Source organism: Brachyistius frenatus, unplaced genomic scaffold, assembly GCF_029030835.1.
Source record: "Brachyistius frenatus isolate BFR_SWC_R1_liver_20210118 unplaced genomic scaffold, ASM2903083v1 Contig_190, whole genome shotgun sequence".
In the NCBI taxonomy this organism is placed as follows: domain Eukaryota; kingdom Metazoa; phylum Chordata; class Actinopteri; family Embiotocidae; genus Brachyistius; species Brachyistius frenatus.
In genome coordinates, this window is record NW_027210789.1 from 82,574 (window position 1) to 102,192 (window position 19,619).

Genomic DNA, 19,619 nt, shown 5'->3' on the forward strand with positions numbered 1-19,619 from the left:
ATGTATGTCTCCCTCAGGATAAAATGTAATAACTTTGGTAAGCCCTTGACTTTTTATCTTGCTCCATCATCTGGTCAAAATTTTAATTCATCCAATACTTGTAAAACTTGGCATTCAGCCTCTGCTGTATTTTGTGTTCAGTGCAAGTCACTATCGGCTAGCATACTACCATGGTAAACTAAGATAGTGAGCATGGTAAGCACGATACATGCTAAGAATAAGCTAAAAGCATCAGCACTTAACTGAAGCACTGCTGGGCGTAAGTACAACCTCTTGGAACCACGAGCACAGCTGTGGACTTTTTTTCTGAGTTTTCAATTAAGCCGAAGCTTTCTTCGTGATAACGAATGCTCTAAAGTGAATACAAATGAACAATAAATAACAGTAGAGAAATCACAAACGGCAAGAAGTGCATGAAAAAAACAAAACATATTTGGTGTGTTTTGAGTGAATTACAGCAGTTTTGAGGGAAAAAAAATAAAATAAATAACATTCTCATTTGAATGCTGGAGATGGAGAGAGCTGTAGTTTTTTTTTTTGCCTTCAACTTCTCTCTATCTTTCGTTCTATTTTTGTCTCTTGATCTCTTTTTCATTGTGAATACATCTTGTCCCCCAGGTTACAGGCCTGAGCTCTTCTCAGCCGTTTACTGCAACTGAAGGAAACACCAAAATAGAAGAGAACAAAATAGCCTGCTGCTCTGTGCTGCAGCCATCATGCAGGAGAGAATAGAAGCCACATCCTGAAAGTCAGGGGAACCTTCATCATCCTCCTCCTCCTCCTCTTCCTCCTCCTCATTCTCCTTGCAGACGGCACGGAAGGTCTGTTTCCATGACAACGGGAGAATTAAGGGCGAAGGAGCGCCATCCCAAAATGACACATCGGATTTAGGGGCTAGTGAGAAGATAAATCACTCCTGGAGAATGATAGAGGGAACGGATTGGATTTTGTGAATTTGAAGCACATAAAAACCCATGTTGATGGATTTAGTTTGTCTGCTTATTCTGCTGCTTCTCTTGTTGCTGCAAAGAGTGACATTACATTACAACAACAGCAAAAATAGGTACAATCAGCCATGATCAACAACACATTGAATCAATCACGGCGTAGGTTGATTGTTTTTCATAACATAGTCTTTATTCTTAAACAATCACTAACTTCATTCTGATTTTTATTATCAATGCATATTTTTTATGTCATCTCACAATTCATAATGCATATATGAGCGTGTTCCAATGCAGTGAAATCATCTGCAAAAATAAAAAATATTAAAGTATGTTAACATCTCATACAACCAAAGTCTTGGCTCACCCTTTCATACATCAATAAACCCACAAAAAAAGTGCTTTGCTTTACTGCTTTCTCACATCAGCTATTTTTACCTCCGTGCCTTATACATTCCTTCCTCAAATCCTTTCATTCTGCCATCAACAGTTGACATGAAGTACATCCAATTTCATGCATTGCTTTAGGTCCACACATATCTCATTTGCACCAATATAAACCTCTGTAAAAAGATACTTATATATGCTGGTCTTGCCTGTTGACTTTCAATGTCATGTCTAATGTACTGTATGTATCACCATTATGCTGTAGGTGCTGTGGAAGTTGAACTAATCTACCGTTAGCTCTTGCAGGTAACTTGCATCAGCTGTAGACCCAGGTCCCAGGTAGAAGACCCTCCCAGGTCCATGATGATATATCGCTGTGGTTTGATCTGTGCAACTGAATGTGTGCTATTTACAGTACATACCACCAATCTAGCAAATGGTTTCCAACCAGTTATAGGAGAGAGGTATAAACTCTCGCTAAAATACTGATCAAACGTTGCATAAAAAAGTTTTGGACCTATTCTCCCCAAATTTAAAAGAATCTTTTATTAGATCTCACCTCAAACCAAACTTACATCAACTTCTACACTCATGCGGGTCATGCTTTCTTTTGCCTATTTCCTTCATCGGCCTTCTTAAGATGGCTAAGCTTCGCTGTATATTATCTTTAGTGATAAAAACACCCTCGACCCCAAGCCTTACACACCACACCGGTGCCAGCCTTTGTGCAACGAGTGCTGGACAATGAGCGGCCAGCCTTAATGTCTGGCCCGATTCACGGAACAACTGTCGGACTTCCTGAGTTAGACAAATTAATTGGGGATTAGGAATGAACTCAGCCATGTACACAGCGTATGTGGTGTACCAGTCAATTCGCCTTTTTTACAGTCAGTACCTTGATTTATGAAAGAGACGCTTTCCCCCACAATGCAGCAAAAAGGATCATTTGATGGGTCGCAAAGCCAGGAAGGATGGATGCGTTATCATTTCAGAAAAAATAAAAAAATAAAAGATAACCTCACCGAGATGATATGACATTCTCCACTAACCCGACTAAGTCCAGATGAACTGGTTCCTCAATTAAACATTCTGCTTCCATTGTGGTGGGAAAGTCTTAATGATTGTGACCTTATATTGAAAATATCAACATGTCAGGTCAGTGGTTTATTAAACAGTCAGGCACCCTGTCCACCAATGTTGAAAAAGCTCAAAGGATTTCAGGATAAAAGTAACAGAAATAGTACAACTTTTTGAAAATTAGTCAACACAACCCCTCACTGCCAGGCCTGCCAAAATAATTTCCATTTATTTCTCTTGCTTAAAAAAAAGAACAGCAGGTCTTTAAACAAATATTTCATAATTTGTCCATATAGTTCAAGAGCATGAATACAGGTATATAATCATATTTTGAGAGTCGTTGTGTTAGGTAACAGCAGTGAAAGGGGTCTGTGTTTTTGAGGTGCAAATGTGAAGTGACCATTTTTGGCCATGGCTCGTAGTGCTGATGCTGGTCATTCTCTTGCTCTCAGCTTTTGGAGAGGATACTATTCTTTGTCATTATTGACAAGTTTGGACATCTCTTTGCTTATAACCTAATATAATAATCCTAGCAAATTGTAAGATTATATTGAAGCTATATCAAAAGAGGATTTCTTTGATTCTGACCTTTACCTACTTACACAACTTTCTTTGTCAGTTTTTTCTACTAACAAACGCACCAACCATGGCGAAGTGTTGTCAGCTTGTCATTAGTATCATTTCGACACATAGTAGACTGCTCTCTATTATATTGCTTGTATCAGTCCTGTCCTGCCGCAGCAGGGCAACATGGGGGAGTTTGTGTCCTATCAGTCACATTAGTCTAACTTACGGTACACACCTGAGTAAATTACATCCCACTCTGTTTCCATTGGAGTACAACACAGAGAACTATCAGTACTGTCAGTCTTGCCCTCACACCAGAGCAAGTGGTGTGACAGTGCATTCAAGATCAAACTGAAAGAAAAAACATAAAAGCAGCAGCAGCAACAACAACAACAACAACAGCAGCAGCAACAACAACAGCAACAACAACAACAACAACAACAACAACAGAAAATACTTCCTTTAGTCTCAAAAAAAAAAAAAAAAAAAGCCAGAATAACCATGATAGTAACTGGCATGATAAAATCAACAGATTAGTAATGATTATAATGATAATGGTATTGTTATTATTGACAACAATAACACAATAAAGCATGAGAGTGCAATAGCATTTTAGAAAATCAACTCAATGTATGAAAATTTAACATGTATTAAAGCTTGTTTTTCACAGCATAAATTGGAAATGACAGATAATTGTATTTGTGTGAAGGGAGACCACCATTCCTTTGTTTGTTTGTCACAGCTTTTTCTCTTTTTTGCATAAAATGTTGGTCAAGTCCTGATTGAAAATTATTTTTTTTTCATATAAATATACATATATATATACATATGTATGTATATATGTGTATGTATGTATATATCTTCTGGTTTCATAATTCATCTAAAAGGTTTTCACAGGCAAGAGTTCAGTTTTTGTTTTTGTTGTCTTGGGTGTACAGTAATAGCTCCTCGTCGTCGCAACACACTCTTTTTTTTTCAGAGGTTATGGTGGTGCGTATTTTGGGGGCGGGGGGGGCGGTGAGTTTTCCTATGGCCCCTTCCCCTGAGTCAGGATGAGGCCACTCCCCCCTGCTGGAAGCCCCTCCCCCAGGTGCTATGTGGAGTCCTGATTGACAGCTTTCCCTCCGTTCATGGTGGGAGTCCCTGAGCTCTTCCGGGAGCGATGCTTGTCCTCTATCTCATGCAGTGATGGCTCCCTGTACATACAAACTGTGGCAGAGATGTAAAGGGAAGGAAAGAGGAGGAAGGAGAAAGGAGGAGAGGACAAAGATAGGAGAAGCTCAGAAAGGGGACAATGAAGCAGATTGAAGCGATGGATGTGCAGACAGAGACAAGGTCAGGTGTGAAGCTGGGACAATTACACCAGGCTGAGAGGGATAAAACAGTGGAATTAGGTCATGTTAGCACTTTTTATTTTTTATCATATTGCTTGAGAAATTTTCATGATACTATCTATCAGATATCAGAGGACTGCTCTCACTCAACATGCAAGAGAAGACATTAAAAAAGAAGCCTGTACCCACAACAACAAAGATCCTTCCTATGTGTGATACTATAAAACCGGGGTTGGTTTAATGAATACTGTATATCATACAGCTGGTGAGTGTAATGCTTTACATTACCCACCTCTCTCTTGTACCTGAGACTGCACAAGCTTTTTAAAGAGGCACTCCTGTGATTTAGCATTGCACCTTCATAAAGCTGAAAGTCTCACAAGAGACACATTTGAAAACGAATGAAACTCAAAACGTAGACGACTGGATATTGGTCAAGCTCCAAAACCACATAAGCCAAGATTTCCCATAATGCCACTCAATAATATTTTTCATCAGACCTTCCGTGTCTCCTCGATGGCCACTTATTTCAAACCGCACACACCCAGTTGTTAATGTAGGCTTCAGGTCTTAGGCCAAGCCAAGATTCAAAAGTTTGAAATGTTAGGTTTTTTTTATAACTTTGGAAAGCTCTTTGAAAACCAGAAAAGAAATATGTTATAAACCAGAAATTTCTCAGATTGCTTTAGAATGTAATTACACATGCATAACCAAAGAAAGGGAACAAACAAAACATTAAAAAGTTCTCTTTTTTTTTTCCCCAAAATTTTTTTCTATAAGTTGTCTCATACCTTCAATGGGCCTGGGCACAAAGTGCGATGAGGGCTTAGTCTTCTTGACCCGGTTGCCTTTCATGACTTGTCCCTCCTTGGTGAGGCCAAGGAACCAGGCACGGCCTGACTCCTGCTGCCGGTACACAGTGGACGAGTAGATCACGTAGTAGTTCTCGAAAACAGACTCCTTGAACTTACACTCTGGTGTGAACATCTCCTGCAAAAGGTTTGAGTGAAGGACATAGCTATCAATATTATGGAATGCATTTATCAGTGCACACTACATTTACAACTGCTTTGTATTCACAACAATATAAAAGCCACATACAGAAATAAACAGCAACATAACAGATGGAGGATTTTTATTAAGTCTTGCTTGAGAAAAAAAAAAAAAAAAAAGGAAAGCTGTGTCCGTTTCACTCTGCCAATATTGGCTCTCATGACTAGCATGTAGACGGTGCCAAGGTCAATAAACATATTGTACACACACACACACACACACACAAAATCCAAGTACTGAAAATGATAGTCTTATTAGAATAGCGGTGAACAATGGAAGATTTTTATCTCAGCCTCATCATCAGACCAGTAAGTCAAGGAGAAAGTCAAGGGGACACACAGGAAGAGGAGAGTAATGAAAGGAAAAAATGGAAAGAGCCAGATATTGGATACACTGTCAGGACTGAGTAGGGTGCCAGATTATTGCCATGACAGCGGAGGAGAGGAAACAATACTCCTGACTCTCTAATCCATAACAGACCTAAACTGCAGTAATTTTTTGGTAATTTGTTCACTTTTAATGAGGATAATGTGTCGCACTGTGATTAAAACAGGTAGGAAAATGTGTAGCTTTACTTTTCTGAAACAAAATCTATACTTATTGAAGCAGGTGGGCTGATTAACATGTGCTGACAAGGTGGACGCCAACCTCATCAACCTTACTCCTCGTCCCTGCTCTCCTCCTTGTCTCAATGCTTCCTGAGTGCATGAAGCTAAATTAAAAACTAACGCCAGTCAGTTTGAAGGGCGGGGAAGTCGTGTGTGTCCAAAATAGATGTAGATGATGCAGAACAGCTGGTTTGGTGGATGTTGGGCCGTTCTCGGTTTGGGTAGACTTTGTACCGTGTGTGTGTGTGTGTGTGTGTGTGTGTGTGTGTGTGTGTGTGTGTGTGTGTGTGTGTGTGTGTGTGTGTGTGTGTGTGTGTGTGTGTGTGTGTGTGTCTTTGTGTCAGTGCTGTATTTCATTCATTAATATCACCTCCAGGGTTCTGTGTGGCCTTTTTAAGTTTGTCTATTTGACTGACAGCCCAATTCTGCTTCCCGCTGGAGGTGACTGTGTGTGCTTGTGTGTGTTTGTGTGCATGTGTGTGTGTGTGTGTGTGTGTGTGTGTGTGTGTGTGTGTGTGTGTGTGTGTGTGTGTGTGTGTGTGTGTGTGTGTGTGTGTGTGAGAGAGAGAGAGAAAGAGAGATAGATGGAGAGAAGAATAAAGAATGAAGGCAACACAAGGGATTTTATATTAAATGACTGCTCCAGGTAGTTTTCAGGTAACATGCACTGAAGAATCAGAAGTCATTAAATATGTTTACAGTGATATCTGTGGATTGACCAAAGTCAGAGTGGCACTTACACAGAAATGTTGCAGCTGATTTTTTTTTTTGTGCCAATTTAATCCCCTCACCTACACTGTATTCGACTGGAGGCAGAAGTTTCAGTGTAGGATTCAGTTGGACAAATTAAAACATGTATTTCTTCACAATAATGAGTAAATATGAGGTTTTGTACTTCAGGTGAAATGACCCTTTAAAGTCACAGGAACCCACATTACGCAGAAAACAACTCTAAGTTAAGTGTTAATGAAATTTTCTGCCACTTTTTCAGCCACTTTTTGGGTTTAAGCTGTAAAACAAAATAATTACATATTACACATAGATATATATATATATATATATATATAAACAAGCGTATTTACACATGCAACTCGCATGTCTAATATTCACTCTTCTTTTTAGGTCTGTTTTGCTTTACAACAGCTCTTTAAAAAAAACACCAGGCTTCTATACTGCTAAATAGCTGAGGAACATATTGTATGTGTGCAGTTTAGGGCTCAGCAGGTAAGTCGAGGGGAACTGCAGATCCTACATGGTCAAACTGTGGGTTTGTTTCTATAAGCAAAATCTTTACATTACTCACAGTCATTTGATCCATTGGTCCTTTAAATATATATTTGAGCAGCTTTAAATTCACTCCATTTAAAATCAGGGCAGTTGTAAGGGTATGTGAAGCTATGTTTTTGCTCGCTTGGCACGGCGCAGTTCAGCAAAATTAGTCAGTGTGTGTGACCGCTGATTTATAAGACACAGCAGTGCTTAGCAGGCTGTGTAAAGGACTCGGGGAAGGTGAGGTCATATGGTCGGCGGTGTGGAAACGTCTCACTGGTCAGCGGGAGGGAGGCGAAGCTCTGTGGAGAGCTGGCAGCTGAGTTTATCTGGGCCTGCTGACACACTGTCAAACAGCAGACATCTCTCTCGCTGTTGGGGCACTGGGGGTCACGTAGTGGCTGTCTGGCAGAGTGTGTGTTTGTGAGTGAACATATGTGTTTGAGTGGGTAGGGGGCAGACAGTGATACATTACACACCAGCAGGGTTTGTCCCTTCTTCATTAGTTTGGAGCTCAAATCAGGCCGAGCACACTCATGTACACACCTTCAGAAAAAACATATGTGCACGCCAATATCCTACCCTTCACGATAAACCACTTTGCTTTGCTGACACGCTGTAGATTCCCCCTCCAGATGTCTCCACAAGGACGACGCTCTGTTACTGTCTATGAAAAGTCTTGGGGCAATTTAGAAAGCCCCCTGGCTGTGGCTTGGGAATGATAGGGGTGGAATGTAAGTGACTTTGAAATCTGTGACAGAGTACCTTGTTTGTGGATGACTGAGTGGAAATATGCGGTGAAGAGACGGGGTCAGAGTCTCTTGTGATTAATGAGATCTCCTTAATGGACATGAACCACAGAACCACACAGCCAAGGCAAAGCACAATAACACACATTAGCAAACGTGCACACATGCACACAAACTCGGTGCAACACCAATGCGGACACACATTAAAATGCACACCAACAAGTTGTCCCTGTCACTTTCTCTGCCAGAAATACATAATCAATCAAAGTTGGTACTGCCACAATACAAGGAAAATTTTAAAAGAGACGTGCCACATTTTCAGGGCTAACAGGCTGTGCTTGGTGACAGTAAACCAATTACAGGGATGCTTATTTATATTCCGTGGTGATTTGAGGGAGAAAAGCTTGTTAGTGAAACTCGGCACGCGAGACTGCTCACACGAAACCATTAGGGGGTCTGAGTGGAGCTAAAGATAAACAAACAAGGAGGTTCTCCTGAGACCCAGCGGACAAACACCACGAAACTGCAGACTGAATATAAATGTTTAGGCAGTTTTAGCACACAAAAATGTAATACCTTATTTTTTTTAATGGTTTAATGTCATCTAAATTTACAGCCTCTTCTGTTTGAAAGAGGCAAATGTCATTGTATAGGTACAGATCTTCAATGATATTTATAAATAATTCAAAGGAGTTTCTTGGAGTTTCTTTAACACTGTGTTGCAATGATTTGATGAGCAGGTCCCAATTTTGTTTGTATTTCCTGCTTTATAAGCATTCAGGGAATGCAATACACAGATATGTTGAAGGTATAGGTTAGATATGCAAATTTATAGTGAAACAAGAGTAAAAACAATGCTGAACCAAGTGACAAATTTTAACATTACACTCACTAAACTTGCACATTAAATCAAACACGATGTTAATAACTAGTTAACTCAACAAATGTCCATATCTATAAAAGGGAGGCACTGCATTTTAGTCTACATTTGATATTTGCAAACTTGAGTTCAGTTTTTTTAAATCCAGCATTATGTACATGGCAATTTACAGTCCTCTTCTTCCATGCCTTTGGTAGTGCATTTGTGCATAGCTTTTGCCTGTAGCCTCCCTTTCTTGATTGGGGGAAAAATGTGGCATCATTGGTAGGAGTGTGCATCGCATCATCCACATGCATTTGCACGTGCATATGTGTCCTAGCATGTCTGCTCGAAATAAACAAAATGGAGCCCCCACTCATCGAAGAACAGCTCTACTGCACCACTGGAGCTCAGAAACTCCACAGAGAACCTTTAACTCACTGCAGTGCTGTTCCACCATGAGATATTTTCATGTCAGCTGTCTTTTTGTAATAGTGGCTGTCAAACATTTTTCTGGATTTCAGCTCATCTTAATTTTAAAGCCAGTTGCAACAAAATGTCAATCGCAGACAAAACAACAATAAAAGTCTGTGGTGATTCAGGTAGATGTGTGTGTGTGTGTGTGTGTGTGTGTGTGTGTGTGTGTGTGTGTGTGTGTGTGTGTGTGTGTGTGTGTGTGTGTGTGTGTGTGTGTGTGTGTGTGTGTGTGTGTGTGTGTGTGTGTGTGTGTGTGTTGGGGGATTGTGGAAAGTGTGGGTGCAAGTATTTGAAATGTAAAATGAAACATGCAGAAGGATAACAAGATGTAATGGATATGAAACTGGGTTGCCACAGCAGAACTGAGCTGAACGCATCCTGAATCCAAATCAGCTACTGACTCCATCTGAGGAGGGAGGTAGCTCTCCTGCTGTACACTCAGGAGCTGCTGCACACTCAGGAGCTGCTGCTGACAGGCATCCTTTGACTTTGGATAAAGATGTATAGGATATGGGGAGGTCCTCAATTTAAATTTGGTCATGAAACACTATTGTATCTTAGAGATTTTGGCTTTGGTGACAATCCCAGGCCTGCCATGGAACTCCCAGGGAGCTTATTATTATTCTTGGAGAGATTCTGGTCGGGATTGTCTAGACATTACTTAAACTGAAAAACTACCTTTCTCACTTTTTCTATCCCTGCCCTCCTCTGCCTGTTTATCTTTTTCTCTGTCTCAATCAGAAAATCAATCACTTTTCAAAAAGGGTTTTTCTGTCCTTCCTTATCTTCTTCCAAAGAAGACACTGATGGTTAATGTCTCAAATCCCAAACACATAGATCCAATGGTCAAAGAGAAAAGAAAATGTACTCTACTCATTTCCCTTATGTCCTTACCTTCCTCTTTTTTTCTCATCATTCATTAGTATTTGGTCAACATATATATGCAACTACACAATATGCATGCACACCATTACGGAAGCAGCTGCTCAAGTAATCCATCAGTCAAGTGATAAACAATTATTCACCAAACTTTCACAGGTATTGAGCCATTTATCAAGCAAAAACACCAAACACAGACTGTTACCAGCCCCTCAAAAACAATCTGAAAATTCAGAAATGGTCTTAAAAAAAGTATTTCTAAAAAATGTCTTTTGTATTATGTTGCAATCAAGCAATGAGAAATATAAATAATAGCTACAAATTAGCTGCAGTCCTAACGCACCCAAAAACACATGCAAACGTCGATGAGCCGTTTTTGTTCTGGTGACAGAAAAGGAGCAAGACCCAGGAGAGAGGCAGAGCCTACTTACAAATGTCCATTATCATTTGTCACTCAAACAAATTCTGAACCTCTCCCTGACCTTCCAAACTCACTCTCTCTCTCTCTCTCTCTCTCTCTCTCTCTCACTCCTCTCTCAGGGACCCTAGTGATGGTTTTACTGCAACTTATCATTCTTTTCGGTGACATAAATAAAAAGTAAAATTTGTAGCCGACTGAAAGAAAGAGTCAGAACAGTTTAGATGCCTGTGTGTGTTTGTGTGTGTGCGTGCGTGCGTGATAGATAGATAGATAGATAGATAGATAGATAGATAGATAGATAGATAGATAGATAGATAGATAGATAGATAGATAGATAGATAGATAGATAGATAGATAGATAGATAGATAGATAGATAGATAGATAGATAGATAGATAGATAGATAGATAGATAGATAGAAACGGAGAGAAAACAGTGGTTACTGCTGTGTAGTAAAGTAGGTCATAATGAGTGTTATAAATAATGGAAGGAAACTCTTCATTGTAGATGCTCAGCCCCCACGCACTTTATTGCTAAACACTCCACATAAGCATTATCACCCTGCTCACCCTCAGCTACATCAGCTTCCAATCAGCAACAGCCTCAATGGTGAGCACGCCAAGCAAGAAGAGCCAACCAGCAACCAGAATATGTGTAGTCTGTAATGTATGTCGTAGCTGATCAACAGCATTAGTAAACTGACAACTAAAAAATGGTAAGACACTTGACACCTAGATAAAAGACTGAGGCTTCGCAAAGCTGCAATACAACTCCTCAGCATCATCTCAAACACACACACATGATAAAGCTTGTCGCATTCCCTCACTAACAAGACTGTGCAAAGAAGCATGGAGAGGAAAAGAAAAGGGAGGGAGTGTTACAGAGGTAGGAGGATATCCCTCAGTAATTATCTCCCAGGGGGGCGAGGGAGAGAGCTATGCATCTCTGCTCTCAGATGTAAGGAAGACAAAACAAGACAACCAAACAAGCAGTGAGAAAGTTTAGAGTTTGGAAGAGGCAGACAAGTGTAATGGAAACCTTGAAGGAGAGCGAGGGAAGGAAGAGTGTACTGTATAAGAGAGGGAGGTGAGGAAAAAACGATAAGAGACCTGCACAAATAATAATAAAAGTAAATGTGAGTAAGTATGAGGAATGAAAGTGAAGGACTTATTTTATAGCTGTGATTGCACCACCAGAGCTCTCATAAAAGTGTGAATATAGTACAGAAATTTTCCCTTTACGAGTCTTCCTGAAACACTTTCAAGAGTGCCTATCATATTGCCTATCATGCACATAATCTTTGTTGGTAAATTAAACAGGTAAATAATTGGAATTAGAGGGAAACAGAGACGATCTGTACCTTCATCCAAACAGTTTGCATGTTAATTTAGCCTGTTTATGAGCATTCGGCGCCTCTCAAATGTCTATAAGCCTCCCTGTGATCCAGCCTACCACCCGCAATTCTGCTTACCATTGCTAATTTCCCTTGCTTCACAGCAGAGAAACTGGACCTCCTCCATATGGCCAGAGAGTGCACTCATTCTTTGCCTTTAATTAAAATGGTCTTTCAACTGTTACTGCAGAAATGTATTGCCCTCTGATGAACACTCTCTCTCTCCATGTGATAGAAAGGTTAAAGTTGTTCCTCCTACGCCCATAAAAATGATGGTGAAAATGATAAGTCATGTTTGTCATGCTGAAAGCTGCTGTCTGACACTGAGGTACTGAATCACTTGTAATTAATAAGAATCATGTACTCTGATGCAAATTATGGTTTCATGAAGGGTCGGTATGTGTGGGGGTCATTTCTGATAAATTAAAAGATTCTGTCTGGGCTCGATTTAACTTTAATTATACGTAGATCCGTGGGTGGAGGGTTATTAGAAGCCTCATAGTGGGACTGTGAATTGCGCACTTGTTTATGAGCCTTTGGTTATGAATGATTCCGTCTACTGAGGTGAGTCATAACATTCTGCGCATTGACTGTACTTCCTTCTCTGAACTTATGAGTGGTTCATACATTTGTCGAGGCACTGAGTTGTGATCAAGTTGTCCCGAGTAAAAATGCCTGTTGTTCGGATAAAATGACACTGAATTCACCAAATGAGACGATGGACAACTATTCAAGTGGACGTTTAGAAAGAGCATCATGTACACCATTTATCTCTTCTTCAAACTGTTCTCTTGTCTGCTTTGCTGTAAAGTGCCCCCTTACCAATAAATGTAAGTTGCCACAGAGCAGACACTGGCTTCACTGGGCCCTTCAAGTATTTTATGAGTATTTTAAGAGAGAAAAACTTTGATGGGCAGTCTGTGAATTCCAGCTCCTGCAAGTCATTCATCATGGCTGCCTGGCAATCAGATGGCCATCACCAAGACCCACAGTAGAGCTTTGTGGGTAACACAGCCCTCCGATCCTTTTTCTTCAGTAACACCAGAGGTTATATAACTATGCCAACTGGGAAATCTTCCTGCCTCTATATCTCTGTGTATGCCCCCACCCCATTTCTCTTGCAAATACTCTCTCCCTCTACAGCTCATTTTCCTCAGACGTGGTCCCGAAACACATCTTCATCCTCAGTGCAACAGCCATGACTTTTCTCCAGCTGACATCCGTAAACAGGTCCACCCCGACATGTACATGTGTTCCCCACACTGGCCTATATGTTTCCCATATATCACGCTGCAAATAAAATATCCATCTTTGCAATGTATACTTGCAAGTTTGAAGTTTCTGCTAATGTGGTGATTTCATTTTGCCAGTGTAGGACTTTTATAGTAATGCACTACATTTATTAAATGTGAAAAAAGTGAAATAATTTCTCAGCTTGTCTTGCACTAATTTAAAATGGATGTTTTTGAAGTGTAGGATCCATTTAAGACAGCAGGAATCCTTCCTAGAAATCAGGACGAAAGTTGAACAAAGCAACATCATCCAAATCAAAAGACAACGAAACTCAGAGGCGGTTTCCGTTTATAGCTGCCACATAACGAGCTTCCGTCAGTAGCCTGTAAAAGAAGTAAAAGCAGTTTTCAAAAGGGCTGAGAACTGAACTTGATGTCAAATTAAATGTAAAACATGTGCGGTGCTGCTTCAACAACAAAGGGGGGGATAGTGCTGCACTGCAACACAAAGGCACAACTGAAGAGCTCTCGAATTGAGCAGAGATGAAAGGGTTTGGAAGGGCTGACTCTCTGCTGCAGTGGGATATTAAAACAGACAACAAACAGAACAAAACACAACACATGTAAATGAACAAATGCTGGTAACACACAAACACTCACAAACTAATGGCGTCACTGGAGCAAGGGCTTTTATCTTACCGAGCTGTAGAGCATGCCCTCGCCATTCATGGCAATGTAGAAGCCACTCTTCACCCCCTGGATGGCCACCACTCTCAGACCCACAGGAATAAGATTAAACAGGGCTGCAGAGCAGACAGAGTGAGGGACAGGTGGGGAGGGGAGGAAAGGGAGAGACAGGCAGTTACAAAGAGGCCGAGACAAAAGAGAGACACTGGACAGAGAGGACAGGATAGGACAATTGAGTTTTCACTTAACTCTTGTAGACACGACAGCCTCTGATCGCTGTACTTTGGCTATCTGTCAGCAGTAAAGTGAACAGCACAGGACGCGGACAACGGGAACGCTGACACACCTCACCGTGAGGCATTAATGTTAAAGCAGAAATCCAAAAGTTTCTGGTGACAGCTAACAGAAATGATGGCAAAAGAGATGACAGAGCATCTGTGCATCTTTGTACAGCTATCTAGCTAGATGAATGAAAGTGTCCTTGATGATGTATATTTTGTCAAATCAAAGTAATTACACACAAACTTACATTTATGACTTTATATGAAAAGACATAATAGCAGTGCGTAAACAGTAAACTCAACAGTAGCCAGTTTTAAAGCCTCTGAAATTTGCTTTCAAGTCTTCTCAGCAACATCAAATATGCATAACTAAATACTAATTGATGTTAAAGTTCAGAAGACTTTTAGACAATATTCATTAAGAGTTTAAGTCAGCAATCTCCCACATCACCACTGTGTGAGTGCGGTTTGATTGGATATCACTGCAGGTTGCTGTGTAATATAACTACACGTACCCACAGTTGTTGCCACATTTTCATTCAATTATTATTGGATGCTGACGAGTGCATGAAAGTACATAGAATCACCTTTGAAGCAGTGAAGAGAGCACCATTAAAACATCACACACAGAAATCTCTGATGGGGAAACAGACAAAACCATTGGAGAAAAGTGTGTTTTGATTTAGGATACCATGCTATTTTTCAGCAGGCGGTTTCTTCTGAATCTGAGGACTGAACTGTGACTTTCATTGGCTTTGGTTTGGTGAGAGTGTGAGGACACTCTTTACATACTGCGCATTCCCTGTATTGTTGGAATGATTGTTCTGCAAGTGCCGATGGGGACTATCAGATAAAGCTGGCAGAGACAAGAAGAGACGTGCCAACACGGGTCTGTCCTCCGAGCAGATTCATTTTCACTCAATAAATATCGACGTGCTGCTTTCGCCTGCCAATGGTTTAAATATGCCCTCAGGCCACTGGTGCAGGTTACACACACTGACCACTCCAGCAAGTATGTATACCCTTGATGACCTGATATTTAGGATATAAAAGAAGATTATGAGTCCATTAACACCTTCAATTTGTTTTCTCAGGCTTTCCAATCTGTTGTCTTCTCTGTATTTTCTGTCATCTCTCTCTCTCCTGCGTCTGTTCCCTCTCTCCACTTCAGCCTTTCATGGCTGTTTCTTTTGTCTCGCCGATGACTGGCAATGTCTGTCAGAGGCACCATCCACAGTTCAGCCTGGCTTGAAAATTGGGAGGAAAAAAGCCATAAAATATGATGTGCTACTACACTATTTTGCTATAATTACAATATGCTCTCCCTACTCTCATCTGCCTGCCAGAAAAATCTGAGAACTGACAGGAGCTGTCATTCAGCTATCTTCTAAATGTCCAGCATTTCTATTTTCAGCTCCAACAGTTGATGGATCCCATAATTACAGCTGCACTGACTGGCGTTAAAGTACCTGATGGCTATTCTGAAGGCGATTTCTCTCCCCTTAATAACCTAAATCCTTTCTCTCACCAAGAAAAGAGAAAAGCTGGGCTGGTGCAGGGAGAGTTAAGAGATTTCTGGGGATCTGCTATCATCAAAGGGCCTGACAACATGTTTTCAAACAGCCCAATAAAGCAAAATCCTTGCAACGGCAAGTCTTGCAGCGGAGCTGTAATCGGCTACAAGCAAATCCTGCAGGTAGGCGAAGGGAAGTGCATTTTATGTGAAGAATACTGGCGCAGCATGACATAAACCCTGCAGGAAAGGTTTACGAAGACACAGAGCCAAACTTCAAATGCCAAAGGCACGTCTCCAAATCCAGTGAGAAACGCAAATCCATAGATGGGAGAGATGGTAAAAACTGTGCCATATATGTGTTCGTACGTGTGCTTCTATACGGGGTTTATTAGTGTCTTAAGATAATTTTTTTCCTTTGCTCCTGTCCATAAACTGTAAATTAATGACTCAGTCTTCAGCTAAGAAAAAAAGCCTCTCTTAATCCCATCAATCAGACCCAGAGAATCAGGGATGGATGGAGGGTGAGTGCCTTATACTGCAGGTGTCTCAAAACCAGATGTCTTTTCCTAAAGCCTCAGCGAGAGCAGGTAATTACTGCAGGTGATCAACTGATGACAGTCAAATTAATAACTGTTCAAATTTGAACATGAATGTTGATTTTAATGGAGCGCTGTTACGCAGCCCTGGCAGTTAAAGAAGCGTAGCTCTTCCAGTCAGTCATGCTTAAAGTAATTTTACGTACAGTGCTTGTACTGTACATCGAGGCCGGAAGCAGCAACTTTCTATTCTATCAAGCACTTCTCACTTTACACCTAGGTTGGACTATTTGAAAACTATGATTTGATCAAAGCCGAATTTAATTTTCTTTTCCATGCATTTTTCCCAATAAAACTACTTTCTGTCCAGTTGTGTCCTTGTCTCGGCACTTGTTGTCATTCCATGCAGAAATATCACAAATAATAACAAATAGAATTGAAGTGCACTCTGAGCTCAGGTCACACCTAGTATATGCAGGTGGCATCATGCTCCACAATCCCATTGGTTCCACTGAACCATCCTCTGAAAATAAATTACTGTATTCCGTCTGCCACTGCTGAGGATGCCGCACGTCAGAAGGTGGCGTGGTTCAAGGGTGGAGGGAATTTATTATTCTAATAATCCAGCCAGGCAATCAATAGTTCAGTGCAAGAGCTGAATACCAAAACCTCTTCGTCCATTTCTATCCCTCTTAATCACTCCGCCTTTTTTCTTTTAACTCTCCTCCAAATTCCTCTTGCAGCACCTCCTGCTCTCCTCTTCTCTCTCATATGAGGCATCTCATATAGAGAATTATTCATTGGGTACAAACGGAGAAGGTGGTATTTTTAGTTTGCTATGGCTGAATTATTCACTGCATTTCTCCATCCCTGGGCCAGTGAGACTGCTTAACTAGAGGATTACCTAGAGGTGGGGAAGCCCTCACATTCAACAAAACCTCACCAGCCAAAGCCTTTACAACACAATAGAGGCCCTCCAAAAAAGAGCAATGGGTTCAAGGAGCACAAATGAAATGCATTATGTGAATGTGGGTTTCTTACTTCTTCCGGTGATCCCTTTTGCCCTTTTCCTTTATGCTGTAAGTACTCCTCAATGAAGATCTATCCTCTCGTAAAATATAAAGCGACGAGTGTCAGGGAGAGACCGTTCTTTTCACCGCATGACTGCTACAGTCCAGCAGCTTTGGCTCTGGCTTCCTTTAAGATTGGCAGGATGTTTTAGAGAAGAAAGGTCATGATTGGTTTCCTGTCCGGCTTCACTCCAGACTGGGAGTGTCATCATTATCGCTTTGACGACCATTCTCTGTTGACATATATCTCTTCTTTGATTCTTCATAGGAATCTCTTACAAACGCCTATATGTTTTAATATAAAAGACTCTCTCCAGAGTCATCTGATTTTCCTCTGTTTCCTTTTATGTGGAGGTGGACGGGGTGCGAAAGCTTTAGGGGCCTATACCCTGGAGGCTATTTATCTACTGGTAGTCCACTATGGAAAGTCGATCGGTGGTGAAATATTGCAAAAAAGTGGCTCGGGGAGGGATCTTTGAGGCAAGGAGTGAAGCGGTGGGGCTACAGTTGTTTCAGGCAATGGCTTTTTCCAGGAAGAAAATTCTGCTGCGATAATCACACGCAGTCTGCGGAGCTATATCAATCAACACAATGTGACACTTACAATCATGAAGTGTATACAGTAGAAATGGTTTACTTAGTTAGCCCTTGGTAGGGATACTGAAATTAATTTGACTTTGGTATCAAAATCTTAAAACCAGAAGCTCCATAAATATTTTATTTACACACCGTGAAAGGTATAATGTTGAGAGAACCGACTAAGAATACATAATCCATCTGAGTAGGTTTTGACACATTTATATCTATGCTTACGATTGCATAACCAGATGCAGAAAAGAGGGCATTCTGCTGTGTAAAATTTGTTGAACAGTTCCCTTTAAAACTGTACATTTTTGTACAGGAAATCCAATTTGGTGAGGGTGTCATACACTAATTTTGGAGTGCTTTAGGTTGCCCAAATAACATGTTACATAAGAATTAAAAATAATAAAGCATTTTAAATGTGATCATATATTACGTAACCCACTGATTCATAGCCATTAAATGCTTTATGCTGGAAGCTGTAGCCTCCATAATGCTCCACTCACTGTTGTCACTGTTCTCGTCCTTGCTGCCATCGATGGTTCCATCCGGCTGCATCTGCAGGTAGAAGCCCTGCTGGCTGAACAGTCGTGTCACGATGCCTTTCAGCTGTGGCTCTGAAACGCACACACACACACACACACACAACACACGCACGCACACACAAAATGTCGGCCAAGCGACAGCCCCATCCCCACCAAGATTATGTCAGAACAACAGTGTCATAGTCGTGACCAAAAGATACAATTTAGTTGGTACCTCTGCTTGCAGCTAAGTGTTTTCACACAAGCTATTTCAAATGCTGAAATCATCACAAAGAAAATGTGTCACAAACATAAAATGTAGTGTATAATTGATTAAAATACAGCAAGTTGGCTGTGGAAAATGGAGTGTGCCAGCAGAACAACGGCAGACTTATTTAGTCTTCAAATGCATTTACAAACATTTACTGGTGTGCACTCTTGTCATAGAGATTAAAGGCTTTAAAACAGATTTTTTGACTGTAAAATGTATACACAATCCAAAAATTACATCATGAAATATATCTCTAACTATATTAAATAATATGAATCTGTATTCTTGTGGCACAATCCAGACTCCACATTTACCTGCAAATAAAAAATATATATATACAGGACTAGACACTTCTGTCTTTTGCTTAACTCTTGCCAGCTGTTGGATATCAATAATACTGTGATGGACAGTTTGTCATGAATCATCTGTGACACCACATAATCCCATAAAAGGGTAAACGATGGCTGTTCGACTAGAAGGCCCTTACAACGAAGCACCATAACAGAAAATCAATGAGAACGTTGTTACTTTCTCATCGTGACTAACTGCATCTAGAACAGAAAAGTGACTGAGTTTGAATCATTTGGAAACCCTTTTAAAAACCACACTTAATGCACACTGACATGCCAGTGGTTTCTTTATTTGGTATGAAGCAACTGTGCATTTCGGAGATAATGTGATTGACATTCAATAAAATCCCTCTCTTTGACAGGCAGGTTTTGACACGCAACTGCTTCTCTCCAACTGGTTTCTTAACCGAAAGCAAACTGATCTAAAGTTTATTTTTTATTTTTTATTCATTACAGTAACCCTGAACCGACCTCCTAGTTTGGAGGGTATGACTTTTGTCAGCTTGCCAGAGTGCTGCTCAAAGCGCTCCACACTTCAGGGGAGCAGGTGGAAA

The 19,619-nt window shown here is 40.7% G+C and overlaps 1 protein-coding gene across 3 annotated transcripts in view; it reads right to left on the reverse strand.

Moving 5' to 3' along the window:
- Positions 1-1,115: 1,115 nt before the first annotated feature.
- Positions 1,116-19,619, reverse strand: part of fgf12a (fibroblast growth factor 12a) — a 29,208-nt gene continuing 10,704 nt past the window's right edge. For all 3 annotated transcript variants that reach the window (XM_069718342.1, XM_069718341.1, XM_069718340.1), the window contains 4 exons: positions 18,427-18,537; positions 13,948-14,051; positions 5,101-5,299; positions 1,116-4,184 (listed from right to left, as the gene is read on the reverse strand). In XM_069718342.1, coding sequence (XP_069574443.1) covers positions 4,069-4,184; positions 5,101-5,299; positions 13,948-14,051; positions 18,427-18,537 — 530 coding nt within the window. In that variant the 3' untranslated portion in view covers positions 1,116-4,068. The remainder of the gene's footprint in view (positions 4,185-5,100; positions 5,300-13,947; positions 14,052-18,426; positions 18,538-19,619) is intronic.